The 22,231-nt window shown below is 34.6% G+C and overlaps 1 protein-coding gene across 2 annotated transcripts in view; it reads left to right on the top strand.

Moving 5' to 3' along the window:
* TBCK (TBC1 domain containing kinase) overlaps positions 1-22,231 on the top strand; it is a 201,409-nt gene that overhangs the window by 127,787 nt on the left and 51,391 nt on the right. For both annotated transcript variants that reach the window (XM_008689397.2, XM_040626208.1), the window contains one exon: positions 2,930-3,105. In XM_008689397.2, the coding sequence (XP_008687619.1) occupies positions 2,930-3,105 (176 nt within the window). The remainder of the gene's footprint in view (positions 1-2,929; positions 3,106-22,231) is intronic.

Raw genomic sequence — 22,231 nt, 5'->3', positions numbered from 1 at the left:
CTCTGGAGAGGTAGAATGTCCCCAGGAGAAGAAATACCTTATTTAGGGGCCTCTAACAAATGATCATGTCTCCAAGCTACCTAGTAGTAAATCCGCCACTCAACAAGACCTGCTCACATATACAAAACTTCCAATCTGATTTTTAGTGCTGTTCTTTTAAATAGGTAGGCTCATAGATCGCCAAACCTCTAAGGAAAATCTCCAACTAAAACACACAGACCAACACAAACTGAATAAAGGAATATCCTCAAAGATAATTATGAGAAGATATTACAACTGTGACAAATCAGATTTTTTTTAAGTAACAAAGAACAAAGAAGATTTACTGAAAATTAAAAATGTGGAAATGCAGTGAGCTTTCTAATAGAAGAGTTAGATGATAAAGTTTAAGAAAAGTCTCTGAGAATAAAACAAAAACGACAGATGAAAAGTAAGAAGAAAAGGCAAAATTATTAGAAAACAAATTCAGGATTTTCAAGATATTTTTTAAAATAAGAGAAAAGAGGAAAAAAACAAATTACCTCAGGTGTCAAACAAGAACTTTCTCTGTTAGGTGGAGAATTACAAAAGGACCACCAAATACCTAGCATAATGAAGTGACATATTTACATATATCATTATGAAATTTCAGAACACCAGGGATCCTAAAAGTTTACAGAAAATGGGAAATCACATACAAATGATTTCAATTCAGAATCATATCAGACTTCTCAGAAGAAGACAGTGAAGCACTATTTTGCATAACCCCGAAGGGAAAAAATTCAGCCCTAGAATGCTATGCCTACTGTAACTGTCAGTCAAGGGCAGAATAAATATATTAAAAGACATGGAAGATTTCAAAATAATTTGCCTTCTGTGCACCCTTTCATAGAAGCTGCTGGAAAATGCGTTCCACCAAAATGATGGAGTAAATCAAGAAAGAGTAAATAATGTCTCTCAAAAGAAGGATCAAATATAGGGGGGAGATGAAGGGAATTAGATGATAGTAAAGAGAAGTGCCAGGACAACAGCTGTTCGCTAGATCTTGGGAGCAGTTCATAGCCATTAGAGCAAAAGAACAGAAGTCTTCAGGAGAGATGTATTTTTCACCTACTCTGGCCCAAATGAAGTATGAGATGTGTTTTATTATTTTGGAAATAGTTCACTCTTTCTTAGAGATATGATAGTAATGGAAGAGGATAAAGAAATCAGGATTTAGGGTTGCCTGGGTGGCTCAGTCGTTAAGCATCTGCCTTCGGCTCAGGGCGTGATCCCAGGGTCCTGGGATCGAGCCCCACATCAGGCTCCATGCTCCGTGCTGGGAGCCTGCTTCTTCCTCTCCCACTCCCCCTGCTTGTGTTCCCTCTCTTGCTGGCTGGCTGTCTCTCTGTCAAATAAATAAATAAAATCTTTAAAAAAAAAGAGAGAGAGAGAAAGAAAACTCAGGATTTAGAGAAGTTATTTCTTTCAGAATCACAAAATCCTTCATGGAGCTTGGAATCAAACCTTGAAACCATAATCCAGGGTACATGCTTTATTCACAATGCATTAATCAAAATTATAGTGGAAATTAAAAGAACAGTAGTGCCCTAGGATAAGAGATTACTTTTTAAGAATAATTGCATATTTTGATGTACAATTTACAAAGTACTTTTTGTATAATATTTTGGTTATGATAAACGACTTTGGAAGGATTTTGAGATGGAGAGGTGACATGGGTCAAGTGAATGGAGAATGGGATATCTGCCAGTACTAATAATCGGGGTGGAATTGGGGTGGATGCCAGTAAATTCTCAAGATTCACTGTAAACCTTTTATGGTATTGGTAGGGTGTTTTGGAAGCAGATACAATGGGCTTTTCCAATGCTAGTGATTTAATGACTGAACCACAACCTCTGATGTGGATCATTGACTTGACTCAAGCTTTTACTGGGTGACAGATGTGTCAGACTGATTTCAGCCCTGCAGATGCAAAATCTATGGTCTGAAATTCTTTCTTTGGAGATTAACAGTGCTAAATGGATCAACTTTGTTTTAAGTGACAGGGTTTCTCTCTTTAGCATCAAATTTTTACCATAACCATATTAATTGGAATTTTTAAAAATGAATTGAGCACATTTCTTCCTTCTTAAATGGAGTAGAGAACGCATCTTGAACTTTGATTTTTCTTCTAGTTGGTGTCTGGGTTCTTCTCTTTGTGGAGTATCAAGTTGATAATGTTACAGAGCTTTTTAAAAAATACATTTCACTATATTTACCATTGCTCAAATAAATAGACCTTTTTAAAAATCATTTTAACCAAGTGCATGCAATTTTTCTATATGTGAAACTTAATTCAGGAAATTATTTTAAAAATTGAGAATTGATACTTTAATAAAATTTGCCCTATTTATTTTATATCTCCTTTGATAGGTGAAAAGAAAACTTTAAGTACACTTTACTAGAAGTCATGGTAGACTGGATCTTTTGCCTGTCCACTCCCAAATTCTAGTCTTCCCCTCCCCAACCTCTATTTTACTTTGAAAAAGTGAACATAGTATTGGAGTAAATGAGGCAGATTCTTAAATAAGATGTGTTATAATCCATGATGTTTAAATAATGATATACTGAAATATCCAAACATATCTACTGTGTATATGTATATATGTATGTATATATACATATGTGTGTATATATGTAGATAATAAATAAAATACACATAAAAATCTATGTATATATTCACATATGTAAATGTATGTATATATGTAGGTATATAATAATATAAAATACTGCCATCATTGTAGTCATATATATGCTGATTAATATCTACGTTATACTTTACTGACATCTTTTCTAATTGGTTATCATCTTAGCCATATTGGATATATGCATTCAGGAAAGATAGTGTTTTTTACATGAACATAGCAATTCAAATTCTAAATATTTGCTTTGAAAAAAAATTTCTATCTAGAAATTGACATCGAACGCTGTGTGCGAGAATCAATCAACCTGTTTTGTTGGACTCCTAAAAGTGCTACTTACAGACAGCACGCTCAACCTCCAAAGCCAACTGCTGATAGCAGTGGAGTCAGAAGTTCGACACCTTTTTTCTCCACTGAGTGCCCAGATCCTCCAAAAACAGATTTGGTATGTATCTGCAGACTTAATTTACAAACTCTGAAGGAAGACAGATGTGAAAAATGTAGTGTAGCATAATTATTGCTCAAAATAATGTTATCACTTATGTCCTTTTAACATAACTGTTTTCTAATATGTGATTGTGTTTATGCACCTTTAGAAAACGTTTATGTCTATTTAGTTTTACAATTAAGAAGATTGTTTGATATATTTCTTCAGGTAGCAAGCTTCACATTTTGTCTGTGTAATTGTAGTATCTCAACTAGTCATATGCTAAAAGAATTACAGAAGCAAAGGAAGAATTACAAAAACAGAAAGAGGCAACTCTGGCTCAGTTAGTTAAGTGTCTGCCTTAGGCTCAGATCATTATCCTAAGGTCCTGGGATCAAGACCGTGTAAGGTTCCCTGCTTGGGGGACGGGTGGAGTCTGCTTCTCCTTCTGCCCCTCCCATGCTCCTGTGCTCATTCTCTCTCTCTCCCTTTCAGATAGATAGATAGATAGATAGATAGATAGATAGATAGATAGATAGAAGCAGACATCTTTTTTTACATTTATTTATTTTATTAGTTTTTTGTCTCTCAATTTTTAAAATTAAAATTTAACTAACTAACATAGTATATTATTAGTTTCAGAGGTAGAGTTCAGTGATTCATCAGTTTCATATAACACCCAGTACTCATTACATCATGTCCTTCCTTAATGCCCATTACCCAGTTACCCCAACTCCCCACTCCCCTCCCCTCCAAGAACCTTCAGTTTGTTTTCTATGATTAAGAGTCTCTTATGGTTTGTCCCCCTCTCGGATTATGTCTTGTTTTATTTTTCCCTCCTTTTCCCTATGATCCTGTTTTGTTTCTTAAATTCCACATATGATTGAGAATCATATGATAATTGTCTTTCTCTGATTTACTTATTTCATTTAGCATAATACCCTCTAGTTCCATCCACATCATTGCAAATGGCAAGATACCATTTTTTGATGGCTGAGTAGTATTCTGTTCTATATACATACCACATCTTCTTTATCCATTCATCTGTTGATGGACATCTGGGCTCTTTCCAGAGTCTGGCTATTGTGGACATTGCTGCCATAAACATTGGGGTACAGGTGCCCCTTTGGATCACTACATTTGTATCTTTGGGGTAAATACCCAGTAGTACAATTGCTGGGTCATAGGGTAGCTCTATTTTCAGCTTTTTTAGGAACCCCCATACTGTTTTCCAGAGTGGCTACACCAGCTTGCATGTCCACCAACAGTGTGAGAGGGTTACCCTTTCCCACATCCTTGCCAGCATCTGTCATTTCCTGACTTGTTAATTTTGCCCATTCTGCCTGTGTGAGGTGGTATCTCATTGTGGTTTTGATTTGCATTTCCCTGATGCTGACTAATGTTGAGGATTTTTTTCATGTGTCTGTTGGCCATTTGTATGTCTTCTTTGGAGAAATGTCTGTTCATGTCTTCTGCTCATTTCTTGACTGGATTATTTATTCTTTGGGTGTTTGATAAGTTCCTTATAGATTTTGGATACTACCCCTTTATCTGATATGTTGTTTGCAAATATCTTCTCCCATTCTGTTGGTTGTCTTTTGGTTGTATCGACTCTTTCCTTTGCTGTGCAAAAGCTTTTTATCTTGATGAAATCCCAATAGTTCATTTTTGCCTTTCTTGCCGTTCCCTTTGGAAACATGTCTAGCATTTTTGTTCTAGCTCTGTGAGAAATGTTGATGGTATTTTGACTGTCAAGACATGGATGTACAAGTTTTTTAACCATTCACCTCCTGAAGGACATCTTAATTCTTCTAAATTTAGCAATTATAAATAGAGCTTCATTAACGTCCATGTGCAATTTTTGTGTAGACAAAAGTTTTCAACTCCTTTGAGTAAATACCGAGTATTTTGAATTTGATTCTCTTTTTAAATCTAATAGATTGTGGATTCTCTTGGATGTTTATGAAACTAATGCAATCATATAAATACATATAAAATATCTTTCTAGTTACTACTTTTATGATTACGTCTTTGATTTTTTTGTCTTATTGCATTGGACAAGATCTCTAGTATAAAATAAACTAGAAGTTATGAGAGTGGATAGATTTGTTTGTACCTAAATTTAATGAAAATGCTTCTAGTTTCACCACTAGGTTTGATGTTTTTGATAAATACTTTATACGGGTGATGGGTAATTTTTTATATAGAAATTTTTCCCTTTTTCTCTTAGTAGAGTGATTATCATGAATGAGTGTTGAATTTTATCAAATGCTTATTCAACTGGTAAGGATTGATTAGGATCATCCATTTTCCTCCTTTAATATGATAATGTGTAACATTATTAAAATTTCTGATATTAAGTGCATTCCTGAGATTGACTCTACTAGGTCACAACAACAACAAAAAATATTGACTATATTTTATTTGCTAGTATTTGCTAATACTGAATTTCTACATCTGTGTTCAGAGGTGAAATAAATTTATAATTTTCTTATCTGTCCATGTCAGTCTTTCTGTATGTCCTTGTCAGTCTTTTCTTGTATTTCTCTGGGGTGCCTGAGTGGCTCAGTCAGTTAAGCATCTGTCTTTGGCTCAGGTCATGATCCCAGTGTCCTGGGATCAAGCTTCAGGGCGGACTCCTTGTTCAGTGGAGAGTCTGCTTCTCCCTCTTCCTCTCCCCCTCCCCCCACTTTTGTGCTCTCTTTCAAATAAATAAATAAAATCTTGAAAAAAGAAAAAAGATTGCATTTCTACTGTCCAATCAGTTTGCATAAGAGGAATTATCTGTTTCTTACAGATTGAGTAAAACTTGTCTATAAAACCATCTGAGCCTCTTGTCTTTTAATTAGGGAGATATTTGATCATTCTTCTTAAGTCAATTTTTGTAACTTTATGGGTTTCTTAAAATTATCCATTTAAATACCATACTTATTTAATAGAATTCTTTTTTAAACTATCTATTTTGTCAGAATTTTATATTTATAGAATTATTTTTTCAAAATATTTTATTTTATTTTATTTACATTTTATCTGAAATTTTGTCCCCCTTTTCCATCCTTCTGTTTATTTGGAGCCTTCTTGGTTCAAATTTAAATGTTTAATATAATAAAAAGCAGATACTAAAAAAAATGTATGCACATACTATAAAAGCATATTCATTACATTTAGAATAATCACAATTCAGATTTATATACTATATATCCATGTCAAATTTTAAACAGATAAAAAGTGGCTTTTTAAAATTGAAACATAAACTGCACTCTGACGAGTAGAATGGAAGCTTGAAAACAGCTATGAGAGAACTCTAATTAACATGAATTTATACATGCATGTACATATTTATTCCCTGAAGTAGACCCATTTTGTAGAAAAAGCATGAGCTTTGCTGTTACGTGGACTTGGTTTTAAATTTCACCCTGCTCCTTTGGTTTTATAATCTTATAATCTTTATAACTGTTCTAGTTTCCTGTTTGTAAAAGCAGGCATAATTATAATAATTCCTACCTTGCAGAATTGTTTTAAGAATGATATATGTAAAGTACCTAGTTCAGTATCTAATACATAATAAGCACTCAAAAATGGTAACATTATTATTACATGTTTAGTAATTAAAGATTAAAGGTCTCAACTTTGAAAACTACCCAAGAATTTTATGACAATCTTCTATATCTAAATAATATGTATAAAAGAAGAGATGTCCTGGTATCCCTTTCTGCTCAGCTATGCTAGCTTTATTACTATTACTTTACATTTAGAAGTCACTACAAACAGTAAGGGGAGTAGGGTGAGGGAGACTGGCTCTCCAAAGAAGGAATCTTTCTGGCAGTTTTACCTCAGTAATTTAAGTTTAAGATTTCACTTTAACCTTTACTTCTTAGTTTTAATGCTATTTTGATCTGGAAACTACTAAAGAATTGCCAAAAGAATTATTTCATCTAGTGCCAATGTCTTTCCCATCAGCTTTTCCTTAAATAGCTAAGATTCTGCTTCACAATTCCAACAACAGCTTATTAATTTTAAAAATATATAGGTAGTTAGATAGGTAGATGTGTATAAATATAAATATATATATACATATGTATTTGTATAAGTTATATAACTGATAAATAGAATGAAATGGATTTATTAAAACTGAATATATTTTGAAATTCCTACTTATAATAGATAAATGAACTAGTAGTTTGAAAATAGATGGATTAGTGACATGTTACATTAAAGATTAGCTTAAGCTTTAAGGGAATTGGGATAGGGAGAGGAATGGGAAAGGAATGGAAAATTACACACTCAAGGGAATATTTGAGGTTTGAAAAATATATACTGTGCAATAAATTAATAATTTTCTTTACTAGGGAAAATTTTTGTGATACAAGCTATGAAAATTAATCTCAACAACTATTTTCTCTGCTAGTAGAAGTACAGTATATATATATAGTGATTCTCAGTTTGTAACAAAACTTCTGTCTCTCACCACCAAAGTCTTTGTAGGGTATATGGATAATTTATGTAATCATTGATGTCCTTTACCAACCTTTTCTTCTTATCCTTTCCCTAGTCTACATTTTAAAAGAGCAAATTTCATTCCTTAGTTGTTCTTTGGTCTTTATTTTCAGTATGTCCATGCTTGAAGATGTACACCCAAGTGAGAGTGAAGCATGGTTGAGCCAAGCTGAATGGTTTTTGTTTTTGTTTTGTTTTGTTTTTTTTACTTGTCTTAATTCTGAGATGAATTATTTACCAAGGCTCTGCTGTGTTCATTTAATATATATAAATATACATATTTATGCCCCCATCTATTCAGATGAATGTTTAAACATTAAGTGGAATGATTGGAAGGAAAGTCACCATTATAACTTGGTGCTTTGACTATAAAATTTGGAGAAGGTAGGGGAGCCTGGGTGGCTCAGTCATTAAGCAGTTGCCTTCAGCCCAGGACGTGATCCCAGGGTCCTGGGATTGAGCCCCACATCAGGCTCCCTGCTCCGCTTGGAGCCTGCTTCTTCCTCTCCCACTCCCCCTGCTTGTGTTCCCTCTCTCACTGGCTGTCTCTCTCTCTGTCAAATAAATAAATAAAATCTTAAAAAAAAATTAAAAGATTTGGGGAAGGTAGGAAATTCTTAGGATCCTTCCATTGAGATATTTGGCCATGCCTCATCACTACCATTGAATTGTTGATGAATTTATTTAAAAAACAAAAACAAAAAACTACTACTGATTCAATCTCAAGATTAACTTTAAAAAGCAATAGGATTGCATGTGCAATTTTCCCCTCTTCAAGAAATTTATATACTATTAAAGAAAAAGTATATCAGAGACATTAGGTCTCTTGAATCCAATATAACTATTGTGAATGTGAGTGACTTTGTGTTTTTAAAGACCACTTTTATCATTTAATTTGTTATTTTCTGTTTGGTTACATATACTTTTTTTTGTCAGAATTAGATTATTTTTGAGAGTACATAGCACCACCACAGTGACAGCTACTGCATTGTACTTTTACCTACTGTCTTCCATTGTCATTTTGAGATTCAAAATATCATAGAATCAGCAGCTTTTACAAAACAGATCTGAATCCAATTCTTCTTAAGTCTTCATATGACTACCACGTATGTGTGATGAAAAGACATTCCTGTTGCTGTATCTGTATAACACTAATTGGACAAATGTTATTTTTAAGATATTGTTATACATCTGTACTCAGAAATAAATCTGTTCAAGTGATCATTTTTTTTGGCTTTGGCCAAAAATCACACACACACACACAAACAAACAAAAAAAACCACCACATTTTAGGCCACAAGTAAATTTCAATAAATTTTAAGAAGTGGAAATAATACAGACAACATTCCTCAGATCATTATTTAGTGAAACTAGAAAGCAATAAAAATAAAAATAACTTCTTATGACTTAGAAATTAAAAATAAACTAAAAAAAAGGTTTTAACACGTTCTTGATTCTTCAGATAAGGAAGAAATTCCAAATGAAAGTTCTAGAGTATCTAGAAAATAATATGAGAACCTATGGGGTACAGATAAGTGGGCATTTTTCTTAACACATAATGCCTTACACATACTAGGTATTTATCAATTCTTATCAACTCATTTTATTTCAATGAGCCTTTGAAAGATAGAGTTTATGTAAGTAAAGGACATCAAGAATTCCTTTTTCATCACCATGAGCAATCTCAAGCCACTCTAATAAAGGGTATATGGAAAATAAAAATAGTATTGCCTATTTATCTAATTTTATTTTACTTATTCTTTCTAATGCATACTGAACTTTGGTAAAAGAGCCCATTCGCTGGGATAGGTCACATTTCCTCTGCTAACAAGAGAATTTGCAACACATGGAGTTCTGTTAATGTTCTGGTGTATTTGGTATATAGGGGCCAAGATTTTACAATAATACAAGATTTTTAACTTTGTTTTTTTTATTATAATAATATTTTTTATTATATTATGTTAGTCACCATACAGTACATCCCCGGTTTCTGATGTAAGGCTCGATGATCCATTAATTGCGTATAACACCGAGTGCACCATGCAATACGTGCCATCCGTACTACCCATCACCAGTCTATCCCATTCCCCCACCCCCCTCCCCTCTGAAGCCCTCAGTTTGTTTCTCAGAGTCCATAGTCTCTCATGCTTCATTGATCAGAAAGGGGAATGAAGATTTTTAACTTAAATACACAGACCTGAAATTATATTTTTAATAACTTAATGTAGTTATTCTAATCATGCATCCAACAGTCTTTTGCTTTGACTATACCTTTCTTGAATTCTGTAGTCTAAGCCTACCAGAAATCATTTCTCCTTGTTAGTGACATCATCATATTATGTGTGCAAGTTGCATTTAATTTTTATTACATTTTATTTAAATGATGAGTTTTGCCATTTCAAAAATATGTTCTACTCTGTCATAAATATCATAGGGAAAAGTGTATAATTTCATATTTATAAGATAAAGCTATATAAGTTGCTAAAGGGGAAGTGAAGATCAAAAGAAAGGGCAAAGCCAGGGAGACATATCCTTGTACTCTATGAACTTCAGTTGATTTTATTAGTTCTGTATTTTAACTAATTTTGACCCCTTATACTGAGAAGAATGGTGTTAGTGGAAGCTCTTAGTCTTTGGCAAGAAATGCCTTAGTTGAGAGGACAGTAATTCCACCAGCAAGATTTCTGAAGTCTGTCTAATGTTTAAAAGAGAATCTTGATATGAACAGTCATCCCTAAGCAGAGCTAATCATCAGAGAGAGAATTTCTTTGATCTCTCTCTAAACTAAGTCAGGTTTTACTTCTGTTAGTCAAAGAGGGAACTCCTCCAAGTTGGATAGAGCTAATGAGAACTTGTTTCTGAAGTTAAGGAAGTGAACAACTGATATTGAGTAGTCTGTCAGAATCTGACACTTCATCAAGGACTGTTTGGGTTAAAGCTACATGGAAAAGCTATATGTATTACCATCATATTAAGTTTAATGGATAAAGCCTTGCTATTTTTGAAGTCTATGCTATTTGTTATTTCTCAGTATTTAATAGTATAGCTGATTTTTTTCTTTATATATAATTAATCTTCTGTTTATCATTTATAAAAATCTGTCATTATATTTTAATCCATTTACCATAATCAGTATATTACCAGATTACTCAGTTATTATTCAATTAGTTATTTATACTGGAGAGCTGAATTAAAATGCCTGGGCAAATTCTTAAATTCTTGGTGATAAATTCCTCACATCCTTAAAAAAGGAATAATGATTGCAAGATTAATCACATTATTGTCTCAATTACATACATGTAGGTCTAAAGATAAAGAATATCACCGTTCTTCAGTAGTTTTTTATTTACGTGACTTAATTTTTCCATTATCTAGAGACACACAGAATGTATATCTTGCCCTCTATGACACCTATCTTATTCTTTTTTTTTTTTTAAGATTTTATTTATTTGAGAGAGAGAGCGAGCATAAGCAGGAGAGAGGGAGCAGCAGAAGGAGAAGGAGAAGCAGGTTCCCCGCTGGGCAGGGAGCCCCATGCAAGGCTCAGTCCCAGGACCCTGAGATCATGACCTGAGCTGAAGGCAGACACTTAACCAACTGAGCCACCCAGGCGCCCTGACACTTATTCTTACACTCACTTCGCTTTATGCTCTACCTTCTCCATCCCCCTGACAAAAGTCACAAATTATTTTTTTCAGCCCTGATGTTACTTGAGCTCTTAAGAACCTTTAGGACAGCTAACTCTTCCCAGTTTTCAAACATTGTTTTTCCTGAATTTTTTCATACACCCCAATCTCCTTGTTTTCTGTTACTTCTACTCATTATCTTTCACTGTCTCCACCTGTCCTTTTATGTCATTAAATATGGCATTCCTCAGGGTTCTGTGTAGGCCTCCTTCTGGTCCTCACAAGAAAAATATTGCACAGTATTCTATACTTACATCATGTACTTACCATGGCTTCCAGATATTAGCTCCAGCTCCAGCTTCTCTTGTTAGCCCTAGAAGACCCATACATCCAATGTCTACTCAACACTCCACTTGGATGTTTTACAGGTAACCTCTAATTGAACATATCCAAAACAGAATTTCTTTTTTCCCTTAAAGCTGCTCCTCCTCCAGCAATCCCTATATCAGTAACCACCATTATCATTCCCCTACTTTTTCAAGTCAGTAACAAGATTCATACTTAACTCCTGCCTTTTCTTCCAAATTCAGTCAGTCAAAAAGCCCTATTCATAAATATTGTTCACTTCCCTCTATCTCTCACGACATCATTTTAGTCAAGTTTGCCGTCACCTCTCACCTGCTTTCCTAACAATAATTTCCTGTTTACATTCTTGTTCCTCTCTATTCTTCAGACTTAAACTAGCATAATCTTTTAGTATTATTATTATTATTATTACTATTACTATTACTATTATTATTATTATTTTACTTAAAGCAACAGTAATTCATCATCTTTCACTTCTGGGGACTAAATGTTCAAAATCAAGATGTTGGAAGATCCATGTACTCTCTGATGGCTCATGGGGAGAATCTTTCTTTGCCTCTTCTAGCTTCTGGTATTTGCCAATAATCCTTGGTGTTCCTTGTCTTGTAAATGCATCGTTCCAGTCACATGGCCACCTTGTCCCTCATTAACTTCCCTCTGAATGTCTGTCTGTGTATCCAAATTTCTCATTTCCCTTTTTAGGACACCAGCTGTATTGGATTCTGGCCCACCCTCAACATAATCTTTTTTAACCAAATTCTTATCAAGACTCCTATCTACAAGGCCCTGCATGATCTTTCCCTTCCTACTTTACCAAATTCTTCCATCAGGATCATTCCCTCATATTTTTCTTTTAGTTTTAGATTTAGATTTCTTTTAGTTTTAGTAATACCACATACATACTTCTACCTTAAATTCTCTATATCTGCCTTCATTCCCTTTATTAGAAGAAATCCTGAAGAATAAGAACTGTCTTCCTCATTTTTGTGTCCTCACTGCTTAGCATAATGGTTGACGTAACTTCTTAATAAATAAAATAATAACATATTTTCTTCTCTAATAGTTTATGGGTACATTGAGGAAAGAACCATTCTTATCGCTCAAGCCCCAGGGCCTAATTCAATGCCTGAGAAATAGTGTGTTCTCAACATACGTGTATTTAGTTGAATTAATTACCACAAATAAGGTTATACCAGTTAACTCTCAGTTGAACAAAGCCCTTAATTGCTTAGTCACAGCTCCTTATTCATCAAGCATTCTAATTTTCCTTCATAGAATGCATTGTATTTATAATATGTTTTATTTTATATGTTTTTTATTTTATATATAAAATGTATTTTATTATATATTTATTAATATATAATATTAATATAAGCATATTAATATTATATTTATATGTAAATGTATATTTATTTTATATTATATATTTACAATATATATGTTTATCTCTTATTTTCAACTGTATCTTCAATGCCTGTCATACCTGGCATATCAATAAATAGTACCTAGTAATCATTATTTTTGAGTGAATTAACAAAAGGTTAATTCAAATAAACCACTGTTTTACTCTATTTCCTGTAAGACAACGTATCTGAAGAATGGTCTTCAAAATCCTCTATACTTATTGAAAGTGCATATTTGAGACTCCACAAATATCTACTAAATTATTTCTCTGAAGTTGGCTACTGGAATCCATGTTTTTACTAAGATCTTTGGGTGATTCTTAACATGATATGTGCATATAATTTTCTCATGACTTTGCACGTAAACAGGAATGTTCATTCATAACAGGAAAAAACCTCAATGATAAAACATTCATATTTATGGTTATGGTGTTATTTTTGTATTGATTCTTTGTGTATTTCTTATATTAGTGTGCTTATGTTCTAGTTATTTATGTCTAACCTCTTTTGGCAAGTTAACTTACCTTTCGTGAACCAAAACCACCACCTGTTTTCACTATTCAGCAATCTCAGCCTACTCACTCTCTGAGCCTCTTTTTTTGTCTTTACTACTTAAAAATCTCTCCGGCTCCTCCACTCCTTGTTCTGCTTTGTGAAAGCAGTTCCTAATCAGAGATACTGACCTACAACAGTGGAATTTCAAACGCCATTCATGTGGAAATAAATTAGAGTAAGAAATTCATCCAGGACTCAAAAAACTTTATGGTATTTTCCCTCTTGAAATCAGTAAAAGGAAACCCTATTAAATCAACTCAGAAAGTGTGTCATGATTGAAGTAATAATTACAGGGTACCACCATATGAGTATATATGAGCATAAACACAGAAACAGTGTTGTCATACAACACGGACAGCATCAGGAATTGAAAGTGACAAAATGTTGTCCCCCACTGAAAACTGAAAAATATGAACAGTTTTTCTTCAAGAGAAGAAATGTAAAGAAGCAAGAGAAAGGTTGGAAGGGATAGAGGAAAGGCCAAGATCAAAAGTAATGATTTTAAAAAAACTTTAATTTTACTCTTCCTTTTTTCTTCATCATTCTAAGAGACTTTTGACTAAGTTATATTCATTCAGTAAACACTTATTGAGCATCTAGTACATCCCAAGCACTTGATGATTTAATTTGTTAAGGTTTTTAAGTTACAGAGTATTCAGTCTTCATTTCATAGTAGTGTTTACTGCATCTTTTCAAAATAGGTTACTAATTGAGGGTGCACGCTGAAAGGTGGCTGAGAACACATCAGTTCAGATGAAGGGAACGGTCAGCAGCGCCCCAGCCTTGCCCCCATCACAACCTTGCTGTTCGTTTTCCAGTCTCAAGTGTTATTTAAGACGAGCTTAAGTCCAGAGTAGCAAGATTGTTATCATTTTATATAAACTTCCTTTCCCACAGTATATCAGTTCCAAATTTGGGTGTAATTTAATTCAGCACACCAGAAAACTATTTTGGCAGATGGAAATAATATATCAGGAAGGGATAAAAACATGTATTAAATTGTTTAGAAGGGTAAACTGAACCAAACTCTCAAATCCTTTGTGGAATGAAACAGAATAAATAAATAAATGTAACAAAATAACTCAAGGATAATTCTTTATTTCCACGTCAAGAAACTAAATTAGTGATGCATATTTATCATTGTTTTTTCTCAGTGACCCTTCCTATTTTTCTCATTTAAGAAACCTAATTGTTTCACTGCAGCTCTCTGAAGCTTGAAATATTTACATGTTCCATATCTTGTCACTATATTTTTAAACATTTACTATTTTTCTTTTTTTGTGTGTGAAGTTATCCTAGGAAATGAAAATTCACAGTTACATATTAAAGATATTTGTTTCCTCTGAGTTATAGAAATCCATGGGTCTCCTCATCCTAAGTCATCAAATTAATAAATGCTCCTTCTCTAAATGTGGGGATTTCAGTATGCACAAGCCTGTTATGAATGGAGCAGTGCCATGTAAACACAGCAAGTGTGAAACAAGAACAGAAAAAATTTCCAGAGCCAGATTAAAAAAAAAAAAAAATCATGTAATGACTGAATGAGCACTAAGAGATTTCTAGAGTATCTTACATTAAGGAAGATTGGGGAGCCAGGGTGGAGGGAAAGGTTCTTGAGAAGGAAAAGAGAGATGTTTAGAAGTTGTGAGTAGGAGGGTGTTGGAGGTGGATTTCTTGATGAGAAACACAAACGAAGAAAATAAATATGAATTATTGTCACCTTTGCTGAAAATAACAATTCTCATGATTAGGGTAGAGTATCCTACTTAGGATTGGTCCACCTGGCAGCTGATCTGATTTGAGACCATGGCACACTTTCCTACAGACATCAGAACAGCTGATGCTTTGACACAGCATTAACATATCCACACTGCAGTTGCTTGGAAAGTATGCTGGTGACAGTATTTATTTCTTTGCAGCCTGATTTAATTCAGTATTGATTTGAGACAGCTCCTGCAGCAATGTTTTTCCACCAGGAAGTCTATAGAATATATTTTCTTCATGAAGAGTGATGGGCACAGATAGCACAATTCCAACTTGCTAATAAATATCTGGGGTCCTGCACTGAGGTCTTCCTTATGCAACCTCAGAGTTCAGAGATGTCATTTCATGTATCAATGACATTCCATGTCATTTAAAGAGAAATGGATTCTGGCACAATTCTGTTAAAAGGCTAGCCACAACAGGCCCAGTTGTTATATTACAGGATTCAGTGAGTCTAATCATTTTCACAATCCCAAAGTATCAGTGTCCTTGTTTTTTCCAGCTTTTCTTCCAGGATATCCTAAAATATGCAAAATAAATAAGCCATATTAGAAATAAATCCGCTAAAAATTTAGCTTGTTAACCTGGTTTATACAGATGCTAACACAGAATTTCAGAAAGTAAGGTGCATAATAAAAAAAAAAAAAAGGCAGTTCTTATCTGCAGCATTCTCACATCTGCTAGAGAATCATTGCTAAAGGTTATTTCTTTTTTCATTTCCCCCAAAGCCAAAATGGGGAACTAGAAACCCTTGTTAAGCTAATATTATTCCATAATATAGCTATCTGAATTAGAGATTATTGTTCAGAAATCCTACAGAAATTAAGTAAAATAAATACTTAGCAAAGAGTGGATAAATAGAGTCCACACGGACTTGACTTAATAGATTTTAAACTTTTATACTTATCAAATAGATATTTGAATTAGTCTAAAGTTAATAACATGTTTGTTTACTTGAATAAATGGTTCCCATTGATTCTAAATGCCCTTATGGTAAACTAGATTCTCACATGAATCCATGTCTCTTTCTGAATCTTTTTTCAGTTATATTTATCTCATTCAGGTTATTTATTTTCCAGTGCCAAGAGGTTATTAATATTATAATTATATCACACATGTGCCACTGTTTCTAGATGAATAGTAGGATTGGCTTGTCTTTTTTCTCCCTCCCCTGGGAAAAAAAATCATTTTGGTACTTATATTGTCATTGAATTAAATTTACAGACAAGTAGGAAAAATTGGCATATGATATTGAGTTTTATTTTTTACAAAAACAAGGTACATCTTCCTGTCTTCTTTTTAAGATCCTCTGTGGCATTCTAAAGTTTTCTTGCATATTTTTTGATAGGATTATTTCTATGTTAACCTTTCTGTAGCTATTATAATTGGGATATTTTATTATTTTTTTTATATTTTCTAGCTGTTTTTTTAATACCAATAGAAAGATTTTACAAACGGTTTGGTGTAGTGATTAAGAGTACAGCCTTAAATTTTTTTAATGCCACCTTTGCCATACCAGCTATGTGACCTGTTTCCTTATTGTCCATAAAAAGAGATGATGGTATTATATAGAATTGTTGAGAGGATTAAATGAGTTAATATATGTAGAACACTGCTGTACATAGTAAGCACCTTTAAGTTTTCACTGTCATCATTTATTTGATACATTAATGTTCTTTCATTATAATAGTTTTCAGTTGAGTCAGATTTTCCAGTTATTTATCATCTGCAAATTTTTATCATTTTGCCTCTTTCAATTTTATACATCTTATATATTTCTATTATTTAATTACTTCACCTAATTCTCCAGAACAGTGTTAAATAACAGTGATAATAGTATTTTTATCTTATACCTAGATTTAATGGCAGTAAATCTAATATTTACTAATATTTCTAAAATTTCATTATCTTTTGGCTGAGAGATAAATTTCATCACAAGTATGCATTCTGATTTCTTTTTTTTTTAATGTTTTTTTATTATATTATGTTAGTCACCATACAGTACATCCCTGGTTTCTGATGTAAAGTTCGATGATTCATTAGTTGCGTATAACACCCAGTGCACCATGCAATACATGCCCTCCTTATTACCCATCACCAGTCTATCCCATTCCCCCACACCCCTCCCCTCTGAAGCCCTCAGTTTGTTTCTCAGAGTCCATCGTCTCTCATGCTTCATTCCCCCTTCTGATTACCCCCCCCTTTCTTTATCCCTTTCTTCCCCTACCGATCTTCCTAGTTCTTATGTTCCATAGATGAGAGAAATCATATGATAATTCTCTTTCTCTGCTTGACTTATTTCACTTAGCATAATCTCCTCCAATGCCGTCCATGTTGCAGCAAATGTTGAGAATTCGTTCTTTCTGATAGCTGAGTAATATTCCATTGTATATATGGACTACAACTTCTTAATCCAGTCATCTGTTGAAGGGCATCTCGGTTCCTTCCACGATTTAGCTATTGTGGACAGAGCTGCTATGAACATTGGGGTGCATATGGCCCTTCTCTTCACTACGTCTGTATCTTTGGGGTAAATACCCAGTAGTGCAATGGCTGAGTCATAGGGTAGCTCAATTTTTAACTTTTAAGGGACCTCCACACTGTTTTCCAGAGTGGCTGTACCAACTTGCATTCCCACCAACAGTGTAGGAGGGATCCCCTTTCTCCACATCCTCTCCAGCAATTGTTGTTTCTTGCCTTGTCAATTTTTGTCATTCTAACTGGCGTAAGGTGGTATTTTAGTGTGGCTTTGATTTGAATTTCCCTGATGGCTAATGATTTTGAATATTTTTTCATGTGTCTGTTAGCCATTTGTATGTCATCATTGGAAAAGTGTCTGTTTATATCTTCTGCCCATTTTATGATTTGTTTGTTTCTTACGTATTAAGTTTGAGAAATTCTTTGTAGATCTTGGATACCAGTCTTTTATCTGTAGCGTCATTTGCAAATATCTTCTCCCATTCCGTGGGCTGCCTCTTAGTTTTTTTGACTGTTTCCTTGGCTGTGCAGAAGCTTGTTATCTTGATGAAGTCCCACAAGTTCATTTTATCTTTTGTTTCTCTTGCCTTTGGAGATGTGTCATGAAAAATGTTGCTGTGGCCGATATCATAGAGGATGCTGCTTATGTTCTCCTCTAGGATTTTGATGGATTCCTGTCTCACATCGAGGTCTTTCATCCATTTGGAGTTTATCTTTGTGTATGGGGTGAGAGAGTGGTCAAGTTTCATTCTTTTGCATATAGCTGTCCAATTTTCCCAGCACCATTTATTGAAGAGACTGTCTTTTTTCAACCAGATGTTTTTTCCTGCTTTATCAAAGATCAAAGAGCCGAGGGTCCATTTCTGGGTTCTCTATTCTGTTCCATTGGTCTATGTGTCTGTTTTGTGCCAGTACCATGCTGTCTTTGTCATCACAGCTTTGTAGTACAGCTCGAAATCCAGCATTGTGATGCCCCCAGCTTTGTTTTTCCTTTTCAACAGTTCCTTGGCAATTCGGGGCCTTTTCTGGTTCCATACAAATTTAAGGACTATTTGTTCCAGTTCTTTGAAAAATGTCATCGGTATTTTGATCAGGATAGCATTGAAAGTGTAGATTGCTCTGGGTAGCATGGACATTTTAACTATGTTAATTCTTCCGATCCATGAGCATGGAATATTTTTCCATCTTTTTGTGTCTTCCTCAATGTCTTTCAAGAGTGATTTATAGTTTCTAGAATAGAGATCCTTTACGTCTCTGGTTAAGTTAATTCCAAGGTAACATATGGTTTTTGGTGCTATTGTAAATGGGATGGATTTCCTTATTTCTCTTTCTTCAGTCTCATTATTTGTGTATAGAAATGCAACTGATTTCTGAGCATTGATTTTGTATCCCACCACATTACTGAATTGCTCTATAACTTCTAATAGTTTGGGAGTGGATTTTTTTGGGTTTTCCATATAGAGTATCATGTCATCTGCGAAGAGAGACATTTTGACTTCTTTGCTGATTTCGATATCTTCTATCCCTTTTTGTTGTCTGATTGCTGTTGCAAGGACTTCTAGTACTATGTTGAATAATAATGGTGAGAGTGGGCATCCTTGTGGTGTTCCTGATCTTAAGGGAAAGGCTTCCAGCTTTTCCCCCATTGAGAATGATATTTGCTGTAGGCTTTTCATAGATGGTTTTTATGAGATTGAGGAATGTACCCTCTATCCCTTCACTCTGAAGGGTTTTAATCAGGAAAGATGCTGTATTGTGTCAAATGCTCTTTCTGCATCTATTGAGAGAATCATATGATTTTTGAATTTTTCTTTCTGGTTAAAATCTAAGACACTGATAGATTTGCGAATGTTGAACCACCCTTGCATCCCAGGGATGAATCCCACTTGGTCATGATGGATAATCCTTTTAATGTAGTGTTGGATTCTATTAGCCAGGATCTTGTTGAGGATTTTGGCGTCCATATTCATTAGGGAAATCGGTCTGTACTTCTCCTTTTTGATGGGGTCTTTGCCTGGTTTGGGGATCAAGGTAATATTGGCCTCATAGAATGAGTTTGGTAGCTTTCCTTCTGTTTCTATTTTTTGAAATAGCTTTAGGAGAATAGGTATTATTTCTTCTTTGAATGTTTGGTAGAATTCCCCAGGAAAACCATCCAGGCCTGGAGTTTTGTTATTTGGAAGGTTGTTTATCACTGACTCAATTTCTTCATAATTAATTGGCCTGTTTAAGGAATCAATTTCTTCCGGTTTCAATCTTGGTAGTTTATAGGTTTCCAGGAAGGATTCCATCTCTTCCAGATTGCTTAGTTTATTGGCATATAGCTGTTGGTAAAAATTTCTAATAATCCTTCCAATTTCAATGGTGTTCGTAGTGACCTCTCCTTTTTCACTCATAATTTTAATAATCTGGGTCCTTTCTCTTTTCTTTTGGGTAAGTGTTGCCAGTGGTCTGTCAATTTTATTGATTCTCTCAAAGAACCAGCTTCTAGTCCTGTTGATCTGCTCTACTATACTTCTGGTTTCTGCTTGATTGATTTCAGCTCTAATTTTGGTCAACTGCTTCCTCATGCGTGGATTAGGCCTGTCCCTCTGTTGCTGTTCCAGCTTCTTGAGGTGAGAATATAAAAACTGCATTTTAGATTTTTCTATTCTTTTGAGTGAGGCTTGGATGGCTATGTATTTCCCCCTTAGGACTGCCTTTGCAGTATCCCATAGGTTTTGGACCATTGTGTTTTCATTCTCGTTGGTCTCCATAAATTGTTTAAATTGATTTTTGATTTCCTGGTTTATCAAGTCATTCCTGAGCAGGATCGTTCTTAGTCTCCAAGTGTTTGAGTTTCTTCCAAATGTTTCCTTGTGGTTGAGTTCCAATTTCAGAGCGTTGTGGTCTGAGAATATGCAGGGAATAATTTCAGTCTTTTGGTGTTGGTTGAGACCTGTTTTGTGACCCAGAACATGGTCTATTCTTGAGAATGTTCCATGGGCATTAGAATAGAATGAGTATTCTTTGGTTCTGGGATGTAGTGTTCTATATATATCTGTGAGGTCCAACACGTCGAGTACGGCATTCAAAGCCCTCGTTTCTTTGTCGATTTTCTGCATGGGTGCTCTATTGCTGATAGTGGAGTGTTGAGGTCCCCTACTATTAACATATTTTTATCTATATGTCTCTTTATTGTGGTTAAGAGTTGGCTTGTATATCTTGCTGCTCCCCTGTTGGGGGCATAGATATTTATAATTGTCATATCCACTTGTTGGATACATCCTTTAAGGATAATATAGTGCCCTTCTGTGTCTCTAACTATAGTCTTTATTTTAAAATCCAATCTGTCTGATATGAGAATTGCTACCCCAGCTTTCTTTTGAGGTCCATTGGTGTGAAAGATGGTATTCTATCCCTTTACTTTCAGTCTGAATGTATCTTTAGGTTCAGAATGAGCCTCTTGTAGACAGCCAATGGATGGGTCACATCTTTTTATCCAATCAGCAACCCTGTGGCACTTTATGGGAGCATTTAGGCCATTTACATTGAGACTGATTATTGAGAGATATGATTTTAATGATGCCATGTTGCCAGTAAAGTCTTTGTTTCTATAGATTGTGACTTTCTGTTCTGTATCAGTCTTGGGGCCTTTTTACTTTTATAGAACCCCCTTTAATATCTCCTGTAGAGCTGGTTTCATGGTTACAAAATTGGTCAATGACTGGCGATTCTGGAAGGTCTTTATTTCTCCATCAATTCTGAATGACAGCCTTGCTGGATAAAGGATCCTTGGCTGCATGTTTTTCTCTGAAAGAGCTTTAAAAATGCCCCCCCAACCCTTTCTCTCATTCCAGGTCTGTGTAGACAGGTCTGACGTAATTCTAATACCTTTGCCTTGGTACGTGAGAAATTTTTTGCCCTGGCCACTTTCAATACTGTATCCTTGGATCTAATATTTGTGAATTGCTCTATGACGTGACGTGGTGTACGTTTGTCGTGGTTGAGCTTGGGAGGGGTCCTCTCTGCCTCTTGGATACCAATGTTTGTTTCCCTTGCTAGATTAGGGAAGTTTTCAGCTAGAATTTGTTCAAATATCTCTTCTAGACCTCTGTTTTTCTCTACCCCCTTGGGGATGCTGATGATTCTGACATGGAACGCTTCATTGAGTCAGTAATCTCCCATAACCTACATTCCTGAGTGTGGATTTTTTTGAGTCCAGATTCTATTTTAGCTTTCTCTTCTACTAACCCATCCTCCAATTTGCTGATACGTTCTTCTGCCTCATTCACCCTGGCCGTCAGAGCCTCTAGTTTTGACTGCATTTGATTCATAGAATTTTTAATTTATGCCAGATTCGCTCTCATTTCTGTCCTTAGAGATTCTATATTCTCATTAACATTTTCGTTAATACTTTTTTCAAGTCTACACATCATCTTGACCATTGTTACTCTGAATTCCATTTCTGATAAT

The sequence above is a fragment of the Ursus maritimus genome, unplaced genomic scaffold, assembly GCF_017311325.1.
Source record: "Ursus maritimus isolate PB19 unplaced genomic scaffold, ASM1731132v1 scaffold_11, whole genome shotgun sequence".
Lineage (NCBI taxonomy): Eukaryota > Metazoa > Chordata > Mammalia > Carnivora > Ursidae > Ursus > Ursus maritimus.
Note: the sequence above shows the minus strand (reverse complement) of the source record. Positions and strands in the feature narration are given on the sequence as shown.